At 42.9% G+C, this 12882-nt stretch overlaps 1 protein-coding gene across 1 annotated transcript; it reads right to left on the bottom strand.

Annotated features, from left to right (window-relative positions):
* Positions 1–578: 578 nt before the first annotated feature.
* LOC308117838 (major facilitator superfamily domain-containing protein 12-like) lies at positions 579–11265 on the bottom strand. Its single transcript, XM_080476981.1, has 11 exons — positions 10627–11265; positions 10151–10270; positions 7170–7380; positions 6477–6606; positions 4642–4887; positions 4434–4526; positions 4215–4307; positions 3226–3396; positions 3055–3149; positions 2553–2683; positions 579–2305 (listed from the first exon to the last, which is right to left on the bottom strand). Exons 1-11 carry the CDS (start codon positions 10772–10774, stop codon positions 2265–2267), a joined length of 1479 nt encoding a protein of 492 aa, XP_080333107.1. The 5' UTR covers positions 10775–11265; the 3' UTR covers positions 579–2264.
* Positions 11266–12882: the final 1617 nt, after the last annotated feature.

Raw genomic sequence — 12882 nt, 5'->3', positions numbered from 1 at the left:
ATACATATGTCTTTAGTCTATCTAGGCGACTCGTCGTTACTCATGTTCTTCTCCGTTTCTCATTTCAACACTAATTCCTGTTTCCTCATTTCAAAGTAAAGATAGAAGTCGTGACTCGTTCTGGTGAAAATGTGACTAAATCGTAGCTCGAAAGAGGAGTAGTTGTTGGGGATTATGAGGTATAGTTCTTACTTTAAAATGAAAAGTGTTACATTAAAGAAAGGGATTTAAACTAGTGTTTCTTTTTTAATTCATGCAATAATTTGTTGATGTTTTTGATCATCTCTGTGTTCCTCTCGAGGAAGTAAAAGACAGTTTTCAGGATAGCTGATGACCTGCGAGATAGCACCTGGCCCATTCAGTCTTTGCTGATACCTAATCAATAGCTCTAGTGGAGAATTTATTTATTTGATCTATTGGGCCGCGCAGCAGATTTAATTAGCAGGTAAAATTATAATTTAAATCACAAATTTGCATTTAAAATATTTTCATGTCATGAATCTTGTTCCAGGAGTGTTTTCTTTTTTAATTGAATACACGTGATCACAAAAATTTGCCTTGAAAAAAATAAACATGTCTCACAATTACTGGAATGATTCCCTTTAATTTCCAAGGTCTAACACGCGAAGACACGCAGTAATTCCATGGCCTATCTGGAGTCTATTCACACCAAATGCAAGACTGCTGTTCAAGTTTCTTTTGATAGTAACAATATCAGTTCCATTCAATTTGATCATGTGAAGGTACATGACCACAAAGAACTATATAAAGAAATATAATCTCAAAGAAACAATATTGCAGAAATTTGATTCACCATAAAGGATGAACAAAAAGTGCTTTGTAAAAATCATCTCCCGATAAACAAGGCACAAACAGAAAAGGAGAATCTCTCACAGAAAGTTCTCCTGGAAAGCCCATCTATGCATTGCACCCTCATCCTCTGTCCGAGCTCAGAGTTTCCACTTTGTGGAAAAGAAATTTAGTGAATATCCCCATATTAAATGCTGGATAAAAGTTCCCTTTCACATTAAAACATCTGCTCTGTCTTGTTCCATACGACAGACATGCAGTGTAAATACTGCAATAAATAAATGAGGTCTTTGCCTTTTTAAGAACTGATTTTAAGTCTACTGTTCAGTTGTTCCCCCCCCCCCCCCCCACACACAGAACAGTTTTAGTCCAGAACACATTCAAGGTCAAATTCTACACAAATGTGCACCAACACATTAAAAGGCCTGCACAACAAGCTTAGAATGATTTGCATCACTTCAGTGATCCCAAAAAATAGAAAAAAATAAATCAAGTTTGATGCCGCGGCACAGTGCTGCAGTGGTTTGCCCTCAAGCCACAGCGAGAACGTTGTGACTTCGAGTTTGCATGTACTTCCTGTGCGTGTGAATGTTTTTCAGCGTACTCCGGTTTCCTCCCAAAGTCCAAAAACGGGCATCCGACGCAAATTAGTGATTGTAAATGTCTCACAGTTTTGAATGCGAGGGTGTGATTGTCTCTCTGTGTTTACTGCGTTGACTTTACCCGTTGTCAGCTGGGGGTCCGCTCCAGCTCCATGTGGTTAGGTGAAGAGATACAGAAGAAGAATAGATGGATTGTCAAGGTCAAACTGCAGGAATATCCGAGTAGCGCATAAAGTCAGAGATTTTCCCTTTGTCTCCCAAATCCTCGGATCTCATTGCATCTGTAACACGTGACAGACGACCAACTGTGACCTGTGGAGGATCCAGACTCTCAGCTGCCAGTCAAAGCTGGTTTGGCAGTAAAACGGCAAAATCTGCCCTTTCAGGGTGGTGGTCATAATGTACTGGTCGACTTGTATAATACACATTTCTGAGACAAGGTCAGAAACCTTTTGATCGGTTTCCTGTCTGCAGTCATATAATGACCCGTCTTTGTAGTAATGTGAGTCTTTCGTTCAGTGACGTGGTGGTGTAGAGATTCACTCCGTCACGTCTTCTGGAATGATGAATCCATTTTGTATTTTTCTGTGGTTTCAGTTGGTTTTTGGAGCTTCAGGTGAGCGAGAGGACGGCACCTAAATTCAAATCCATTCTGGGGAAAAAAAATATATAAAAATGTATGGAGCTGTGAAATCTATTAGACATTTGATTTAAAAAAAAAAAACAATTCCACTAGTTTCCCTTTTAAATAATATAAAAAACAGAAGCTGAGGAATCCGTTAGAAAATCCTGGTAAAATCCTGAGACTGGCCCCAAAAAAAGCGTATCGTCTTTGGCTCAGAGAAGATGGAATCAGTTGACTCTGACTACGTCATTGCTGACGGCCACGTCACCTGCAAACACACACACAAAGTATTAGAGCCATAACACACACACACACACACACACACACACACACACACACACACACACACACACACACACACACACACACACACACACACACACACACACACACACACACACACACACACACACACACACACACACACACACACACACACACACACACACACACACACACACACACACACACACACACACACACACGCTGTGTTTGGGTTTACGTGGTTGACTCACGTGGTCGGATCTTGATTGGCCAGACGAGGATGGAGCAGAGAGCCAGCGCCGCCACCACGGCCACGCCTCCCGTCACGATGACCATGATGTAGTGGTAGAACCAGACGCAGTCGGAGCAGCACACCACGGTACTGACACACACACACACACACACACACACCATGTCAAGTTCCATTCTATTGTACAGTATCATTCTGTTATTATCTATTATTCTGCACTTGGGAAGAAAAACGCTTCCGATTTCATCCTCATCTATATATTTTTTGTTATTTAATTATTCGCTTGCACAGCCATATATAACTTTGAGTTATGATACAAAAACCATTATTCTGATCTTAGAAAAGAAGATTACTCATTATTTGATTGATTGCCTTCATTTAAATGAGTTGCATGTTCATGTTAAGACGACATATTGTGTATGTGTGTGTGTGTGTGTGTGTGTGTGCGTGTGTGTGTGTGTGTGTGTGTGTGTGTGTGTGTGTGTGTGTGTATGTCTACTCACTGGCAGGGATGCAGGGCTTGGATGATCATCACGGCGACCCCGTTGGCGAGCTTATCGGTGAAACTCATGGCTCCGTACACAAAGGCTCCACTTTGCTGCGGATGGAAAACAGAGACGAGGATGACGTGAAAGTCCTAACCGACGTCATAACCCCGTCGCACCCCGCCTCACCGTCTGATCGCCGATCAGCTCGGCAGTCATGGCGAGGGAGATGACCAAGATGGTGGCGGAGCCGGCGCCGAGCAGCGCCGCCGCCGCGTACACCGCCTCGCCCATCCTGACGTCCAGCAGCACCCAGTAGGAGAAGGCCATGATGAGCAGCAGACCCACAAAGTAGGTGAGCTGGAGAGAAAACGGCAAACCCCCCCGAAAGACGTTCAGTTGAGTGTCGCACACTTCCTTTTCCTTTCAGTCGCAAACATCAAATCAAACCCTGGTGCGGAGTGTCGTGGATTTTCCACCTCATCAAATGTCACAACGGGAGGTCGTCACACAACCCAATCTCCGAGAACAGTACGAGTATCAACATCAGAGAAACAAAAAAAAAAAGAAGAGGACTGCAGAGAGTCTAAATCTGGACCAAGTGCCAGATACTGAGACTGAAAGACTGTTTACATCTGATTAGTTCTCTGTGCACATTTGTCTGTGGCTGCATTGCAAAACCACACCACCAGCTTGTTGCAGTGGTTTATAATCTACAGTGTAGATTACTGGGGTTGATAACATCCCGCTGCAGGAGGAACTTTATTTAAAAGAAAAGTGAAAAACTAAACCGTTTCTAGCAGTTTATGCTTTTAAACCCCTGGCTGGTATCTTCATGACTTTGGATATTTCATATTGAGTAAATCTGCATGTTGGACAGTGTCATTCAGGTAATATTTAGCTCTCTCGCCTCATCATGAGAAGGACGTGCGATTCTGTGTGTGTGTGTGTGTCTGTGTGTGTGTGTGTGTGTGTGTGTGTTCTCCAGTTTTATCCCTCAAAATAAACATTTGAGTTAAATTAGTGACTTTAAATTGCTTGTAGGTGTGAGTGTGTGTGGCTATTATTGATTTTAATATTGATATTATTCCGCCAATCAGGGTGATTTTACATTCTGGTGTTCTACCGACAACATTCATCTCACATGGAATCAGACGTGTGTAATATGTAATACTTACTCCTTTCCCAATAAATTTACTGAGAGGCTTCATGATGAAGGAAAACAGGAAGCCACTGACGTACATCACCAGGGGAATCGTAGCGATGAATTTCTGTTGAAGGAAGAAGAAACTGATTAAAGACGGATTTAAAAAGCGGAGACAGCAGAGAGGAGGAGAAAAATATCTTATGTGTTATAAGATTCATTCAAAATGTAAAGCAGAGTGAGGATGTGTTACCTTGGGCAGCCCCAGAGTGTTGAGGAGATACATGGAGATGTAGGTCTGAGACAGATTGACGATTAACCTGGTGGACATGTAGAGTAAAGCCACCTGCAGAGACACACACACAGACACACACACACAGACACACACAGACACACACACACGTTAGCCGAGCTGTACTCCAGATCTGAACCCGCAGAGAGCCGAGCCGGACGAACTCCACCTGGTAGAAAGACGGCTGCCGCAGCCAACATTTCCACTGCAGGAAGTACGTGGAAGTACCGCTGCGACGCAGCAGAGGCCTTTTCTCCCCGTCCTCCTCCTCCTCCTCCTCCTCCTCCTCCTCGTCTTCTGCCCCGAGTCCTCGTCTCCCGCCCTCCTGTCCCGCTTCGTTCCTCTTCTCGGTGGTACTCCAGTGAAATATGATGGAGAACACGGTGCCGATCCCCAATACGATCAACGACAGATTCTGAAATCAAGCAGCACACTGTGGCGTTATTACACGCTGGGACGTCATACAAAACTTTGGACGAATGATTTTTTTATCTTTAACCTTTATTGCAGCGCAAACATGTTGATGGGCTTTTTTTTTTTTTAATGATGCTAAAATAGAGACATGACCTCATCTTGTTTTCTTTGTTGTTTTCACACTTTGTCGTCCAAATGCACCGATAAAAATGTGGGTTTGAATGAATAATTAAGTTTTCTTTTTATTGGGATTCTTTCCAAATCAATTAAAAGAAAAAAGTCATGCTGTGAAGATAAAAGCTTTTTGACTCATTGGACTCGTCTACTCAAAGAGGACTTGTCGACGCCATGTGATTTTTTATTAAATATGTCAAGAGTTCATTTGTCATCAAAATAAAGTTTCTGGAAATAATTTAAAGCTTATTATGAGATTTGTGCCTCCCGCTCACTGCTGACTAGCCTCAGATCCATTTTCTGTTTTTCACCATCTGCTTTGACCGGCCAATTTTTGCGATTTTTGCTTGGACGGTTTGCTGAATCGTTAACAAAAGTCATGGCTCACACCACTTCTCCCTATTCCACACGTTTTGATGTGTTTTTTTTTGTGTACATGCTCCAAACTGTGCAGGATACACTACACGCTGAATATCGGGTAGAAGAAAGAGATGATAGGTAATCCTCAGTCAAATGAAAAAAGACTGAACGACTAGATTAGTCACATTATTCACTTTATTGGCCATTAATCCATCAGTGGTTGTGTCTAACACCTTGGCTTGCAGGACTGGCAACTGTTACCTCCCAAAATGAGTGTTTCACAGGGGAATAAAAAAAACGGTCAATGAGGAAAATATAGTTCTCATTTATTTTTTGGTTTATTTATTCATTTACTGAATTCAAAATTTATTCATGATTTCCAAAGACAGGGAAAGAACTTAAGCAAGAGTAGCTCATAAAAATGGTGTTAAAAACTACTTTTTTTTTATCAAGTGATAGTTCTTATTGAGCAAAACTTTAATGGGGTCATATTGTGGAAAATTGACTTTCTAATTGTTTTCCAACAGTAAATATAGTTGGAACGACGCCCCAGAAGTAAAGAAAGTCTGTCCTCTCTCTCCCTGGCTTGTTTCATTTTTGAAAAAGTGTGCTGCTCCAACGAGCCAATCAGAAATCAAACCCTATATAGTGTCATCGGGGGTTTAGCCAATCCCAATCAAGGTAGGCCCTCACTTTGACTCCTCCCACAATCAGGCAGCTCTGCTCCGGCACATGGCACCACGAGAGGAGGTACTTCCTCCTCTTCCCAAGATGGGCATGTGTGGGCGGAGCCAGTCCAGCTCGCAGAGACACAGCAGATTCTGAGTGCAGCTCATATGAGCGAATATTCAAATGGATGAAAATCAAGGAAAAGCTGGATTTGGGGCGATAAACGTTAAATACAACGTTTCTGACCAGTGTCAAAAAGCTCTATAATATGACCCCTTTACATCTCGGCCCTCAGTAGTAGTGCTGATTTTTCATGTGGCCCTTTGGGAAAATGAGTTGCCCAGTCCTGATGGAAAGCGTGTGACACCTGTAACCTGTTGCGCTCACCCTGAAGATGGGGATATCGACTGGTCCGAGTGCGTCACTCAGCAGGTCGTCGTCTTCTCCTGCCTGGACGTGGAACAACAAATAAGCCACCGCATAGACTGTGATGTTGGCGATCACTGTGAATGCATATCTGGAAAACACACACAGAAAACAGCTAGTCAGTGCTGCTGGATCAAGAGTCGTTACAAGAGAAAACATCTCTCCTCTTCTAGCGCAGCCATTCTCAACCTCACAAGACGGATTCAGGAAGTCGTTGATTTATGCAGAACAGTGACATTCTACTTGGTTTCTATTTCTCCATTTGGCTGGAATTGAAGTTACGAGCTGAATTTGAATGAGTTTGATTGTGACGCTAAACTTTAGTTTTGATGCCACTGATCCGACAACACCATGAGGCACAGGCACAGTCATCGCACGACTCCAAAAAAAAAGTTGAGAACTGCTGATTCAGCACATGTTTACATCACTCATAGTTTTGGGGAAGAAGTTGTGTAGTCTATCTCACGAGTTAACGTCAGAGAAGTGAGGGAGTGTTTGTGATTCACTGGTTTCCACCTTCGAAGGCGTCAGTGGTTCGAGGCAAAAACAAGCGAGAAAATTTCAAGAAGTTATTAGTTGCTAACCAAATTATAAAAAAGAGATTCAGTGTTTTCGGTTCGACGTGTAATTACTTGTCGGTGTGACTTGATGTACCTGTATGCGGTGAGCTCCACTTTGGCGTGCTCGCAGGTGACCAGCTCCGGAATGAGAGACAGGTGGGAGATCTGCGTGGCGGCCCAGCCGAACTGGAAGACGACGATGAACGGGGCGAAGTAGACCAAGCTGGCCCACTGAGGGGTGAGAGCGTCGCAGCCCAGACACTGGTTGAAGATGAAGGCAAAGGACAGCACCACGCTCAGTGTGCCTGCGTTACAAACACACACACACAAACAAACAGGTTAAAATGGTTGCAAATTGTTGCACATGGTTGTAAAAGTGCGACTCTGAAGTGTCTATTTGTTTTTTTTAAGAGCGACGATGTTCAGTGAGCGGCATTTAGGAGCATTAAGTGAGTAACCACCGCGAAGCTTCAAAAGGAGCTTGTAAATGATGAGTGTTTTCCTTTATTTTAATGCAACAACAACAACAACACAAATCGAAACAAACCTGTGGGTGAGGGCCTCGTTTCAAATGCTTTAACAAACTTTCTCTTTCAGCGAGAGGATGTGTTCTCTTCCAGTTCAATTTATGAACCAGTGGTAAGGAGAGATTTTTAAGATTCAATGGAGCGTTTTAAGCTCAAGACTGTCAGGAAATGAGAAGCTGTTTGATAAGCTTTGGGCGCCGTTCCGCCTAAATCTCCTCCCAAATGACATCACAGACCTGGAGCGCAAGAAGTGCTTTGACATAAATAAGCATCCCTGCAATTCTGCAAAGTCTTAAAGATGCTATTTGTTATCATGAAACATCCGTATTCTGAGAACCCTTTGTCCCATCTGTACACAGAGACATGGCATTTTAACTGTCATGCTTGTTTTGTTGTAAACGTTCAAAATTATGTAAATATTGTTTTTGTTTCTTTTAAAGAAAAAAGTTACATTTAATCTTTCTGCAAAAAAAGTTTAACTATAAATATAAAAATATTCCTTTGACAAGGTCGACTGGTGACTTCAAATTAGAATCAGAATGTGAGATTTATCCAAATCCTCAAAAAAAATTAAAAATAATAGGTGCGTCGACTTTCATACCTGCACAATGTGATCATGCGAAACAATTAGAGCAGATCACGGGGAGGTGTTTAAAAAAAGAAAAAGAAGGGTTATTTGCAGAAGTATGTAAGTACACTTTCTGATTGGTGTCACTCTAAATTGTCTTGCCGCAACAAGCAAACAGCTTCCAAACCAACCATTTCCTAGGGTGTGTCATCTTAAAAACAAAAACAGTGAGTCCTGTTAGTTTTAAAAACTCTTCCCAGAACAGACAGTTGGTATGACATCTTCTCATGAGATGCAGACGGGATCAAGTTGCCATTGGCGCTGATGTGACGGCATCGCTCACAGACCCCGAGGACTCACTGCGCTTGGTGGAACGATGACAGGAAGAACGATTTTCAGAACACGTTTTTCAACAAACCCGTGCAGCAAACATTCTGCAGAACTAAAGCAGGAAGTGAGATTTGCTTTCCAGGAGGGGAGATCAAAAGCAAACTATGATACTCAGAGCTGTGTGCGAGCTGTTGGAACCGCATCGCAAATAGATTTGTACATTTGTGCAAGACTGCCGATGTTCCCCAGAGGATTCATGTCAACAAAGGGTTCAAATGAACAAGATCTCTCTGGATTGGTTAAAAACTGATGCAAACAAACTCGACATCACTTTATAAGTCAAACAGAATGTCAAAGCCATCGCGAGAAAAAAATAAATAAGCTGTGCTTTATATACGAAGACAACAAACATTCACGTGACTTTAACCAGCTCAAACTTCAACCACAGACACCAGATGACGGACACGTTTCTCTTGTGCCGCTGTCAGCAGGAAGGACGACAGTCTACAAGCTGGACCCTGAACTGAAGGATTCTCTGAGCTCTGACTAGAAGGACGCCTGAACAAAAGCACGAGTCCCTGAAAAGGTCAGACTTCCCAACAGTTAATATTCAAACATCATAAACACCACATACATGAGGAACTGTGGCTTTTTGATCCAGATCACATGCTCGCTGTTAAAACTTACTGGATTACCAGAGCAGAAAAATGATGGCAAGAGTTGCAGCATGTTGGCATATTCAGGGATGAAGGAGAATTACATTTCATTGGGAGAATTTTGAGGAAATAGAAAGAGAAGAATCTATTTGAAGGTAATAATCTGTATTGAGGTAAAAGTCAATTCAGCATCTTTCAGATGGAGAAAAGAGACAAACACGGGGAGCCACACATCCTTTACCGTGAATCCCTCTGCTCCGGGTTGATCCAGGCTGCCGGGTAAGGTGAGACAAATCTGTCCAGACTAAGACCCCGTTTAACAACATAACGTTTAAAAGGGAAAACGCAAAACTTATTTGTGTTTCGGGGTCCGTTTACACGACAACGGTGTGCGCAGCCGCTGAAACGCCGCTACCCTGCATGCGCACCACGGCCGTAATAAATAGTTCTTCTTCATATGCGAGAGTAAATCAATAACAACAACAACAACACCGGAGAGTGTCATGACTCCCTGGTCATTTTCCATTTGCAACAGAAACAAACCTCCAGTTCTTGTGCGTTACTTTTTGGATAAAAGTATAGAAAATCCTCTTGGTTTTCGATGGCCACTACCCACAGAGATATTCTACACATCTTGTGTTAATGTGCGTGTTGGGGGGACGAGCTTTATCTGGCACTTTTTCCAAACAGTGCTGCAACATTACAGGAACACCTGAGTAAATGTACCAAAGGTCACCACAGATCAACTCCTGACTGGTCCTAACCAGGAAAAGACAAACGGCCATGATGTGATTCCAAGACCGTGAAGTGAAACAAGATGAACCTGAAAGAAGCAATCAGGACGGGAGACACAAAGAGGAAAACTAACCTCAAAAACGAATTCAGATTCACGTAGGTGAGTTGTGTGTGGAGTGACCGCTCGCTGTTATTGGCCAGTAAAGTGGAACTGCTGTGTCAGGCGCACTATATAAGGTCTGTTTTCTCCCAGCCTCACCAACTAAATGCCACGTCTTCCTCTTGCCATAGTTTCCACAGCCGGACGATTTGTCAGACTCGTAGCCGATGAGAGGCGTACAGATGCCGTCGGCGACCTGCCCGATCAGCAGCAACAAACCTGGGGGACAGAAAGACGCACACAGTTCAGTCGTCATAGTGAAGCAGATATCTTTAGTGGAATGGTTCCTTTGTACTGGTACAATAAAGTTCAGATTAATGCAAAATGCCCACATTTTAAATAAGCATGATTAAGAAAATTAATGAATTTAAAAACTGTGCAATTAACCACAAAACTCCATCACTGCAAATCCTAAAAAAATATGTATTTACAATGAATTAGCTCATACTTGAATTTTCAATCGTTAAAAAACAAAAGTAGATTATAAGGATGAGAATTGCATCACTTGCAGCTCCTCAACCCCTGGAAGCGTTTTCTAAAACACATCATGGATGGATGGATGGATGGATGGATACCTGCATTGGTGTTCTGGAATCCCAGCACTGAGTGGTAGAAGACCAGCAGGTAGGTGAACCACATGGAGGCACACAGGTCGTTCAGAAAGTGTCCGGTTGCATACCCCAGCTTCTTGAGGGCTGGTAACGACTGTACTTCATCCGACATCGCGACTGTGTGAAGACAACTCGCCGCTCTATTTCCCTTTTATTGACTGTGTAAGAATATGAGGCAACCTGATTGCTGAAACGCGTGGGTCGCTCTCTTCCTCTTCTCACGTGTTTCTGTATTTTAACTACAGTCCCTGCTTCAATCTGCAGCTTCCTCTCAGTCAAGTGACTGAGTAGTAATGTAGAAGGGACATAAATCAGTGGCAGTTCCCGCTCAACACTGATATTGAAACAAAAAGTGTTTTTTTTCTTCTTCTTCTTTTCACCACAGATTCCCTTTAAATCCCGCTCCTATCCGAATAAAAACCACCGTGAGCCGAACACCACAGTTCCAAGATGAGAAATGTCCGCAGCTATAAATCCAACAGCATACATACGAGGGGGGGGAAAAAAACCCTAAAAACTACAGAGAAGGGTGTAGTTTATGAAGGCAAAAACACGGAGTACCACCCGAGGAGCACATCGGGGCAATAAAAACAAACTGACGACGAAGCCGGTAAACGTCACGTCACAGTCATGTGACAGCGTCAACACGTATACATAGAACCCAACAGAGCTTTCTAGATGAGTAAACACGTACAGTTGTTATATATATTACGGACAAGGGCAACTCACTGCGTTCACCACAAACTCACACGTGGTTTGAAAATGTGGCCTTTCACGTTCATTTGTGTCATTTGATAAGTTAGTAGCAGCAGAATTCACGGCACAAGTTCTAGCTTCAGTGACTCGTTGTTTTGGAGTCTACGTACATATATCTATGCTGTAGTGGTCACGCGGTTATTTAGCTCGGCTATTATCGCGAGAAATCTGCGGTTAAACGTCACGTGACAGCCACTACAGCTGTAGTCATAGAAATATAGAAGTAGACACACTACCTTTATACGTAGACAAACAGAAGTAGATAGGCACGCAGACGTATAAGGACACACACGCACACACACACGCACACACACGCGCACACACACACACACTGCCATACAAATAGATATATAGGGATATATACGTAGACAAACTCATAAGTAGACATCGAGACATATATAAGTACACACATATAGACATACACAAGTAGATATAAACACAATACAGTATATAGACACAGACACATATCGGTACAAACATAGACATATGAGAAGACACAGTGTATACTGTAAGTATAGACACGAAAATATATAAACAGGGATAAGTAGATGCATAAACATATCAGTAGACAGATAAGCATGTTTAAACTTCTACACCACGTGGGTTTCTATTTTAGAAAGTGAAAAATATTGCATAACAATTATGATCGCAAAAGTCATAAAAGCCAAAAAATTGAAAATTAATTGTTGCAACAATCACAACCACAAATGGTTTTTCAACCAATTACACACTTTATATCTGTAATCTGCTGTTCTGTATGGACCCTCAGGAGGTGAAGCACATGGAGATTTTGGCGTCTCTTTGCATCGCCCTTTGTTTTCAGCCTGGACAATCCAGTGGCCTTTGGCATCCAGGAGCACCTCAGGGATTGGCATAGGTGTTGCAGGTCTTCTTCTCCTGCCTTTGTATCCCCCAATGTAGGAGTCAGACGACCAACCTTGGGCTCCCTGCTCATTCCACTTTTACACAAACCTTCTGCAATGTGTGATTTAACCGTGTGCAGCTTCATCTTTTCTTGTCTTGTCATCACATTCTCTCCTGTACAACAACCCGGCGGTCACAATCATCCTGTCAATGAGGTGGAACACAAGCCGATGGGAGCTCTTCTTTGATATGATTTTGTTGCAGGTCAGTGCAATGGGGATCGAACAAATCCACCCATTCATATGTTTATTGGTCTCATGCTACTGCAGATCAGGGGACACGGGACGTTTTTTCTCCTCGTGTCCCATCAGTTTGCCTCAGTGGCTTCCTGAACCACAGCAGTCTTCTGTGACGGGTCCTCGTCTGTTTGACTTCAGCTCAGCATCAGACATCAGATTGACTCGTGGTAGTCTGTGGCCAACAGCACCAGTCGAGTGGATTCCTTACTGAGCAAGAGCAAGGACGAGAGGGACACTAAACACTAAACCCGATGTTAGGGAACAACTTGTTTCTGTTGCTTGGGTTTCGGCAGGGCCCGGT

Source organism: Lipophrys pholis (genome assembly GCF_963383615.2).
Source record: "Lipophrys pholis genome assembly, chromosome: 1".
NCBI classification, from domain to species: domain Eukaryota; kingdom Metazoa; phylum Chordata; class Actinopteri; order Blenniiformes; family Blenniidae; genus Lipophrys; species Lipophrys pholis.
This window is presented reverse-complemented; position numbering and strand designations above follow the sequence as displayed.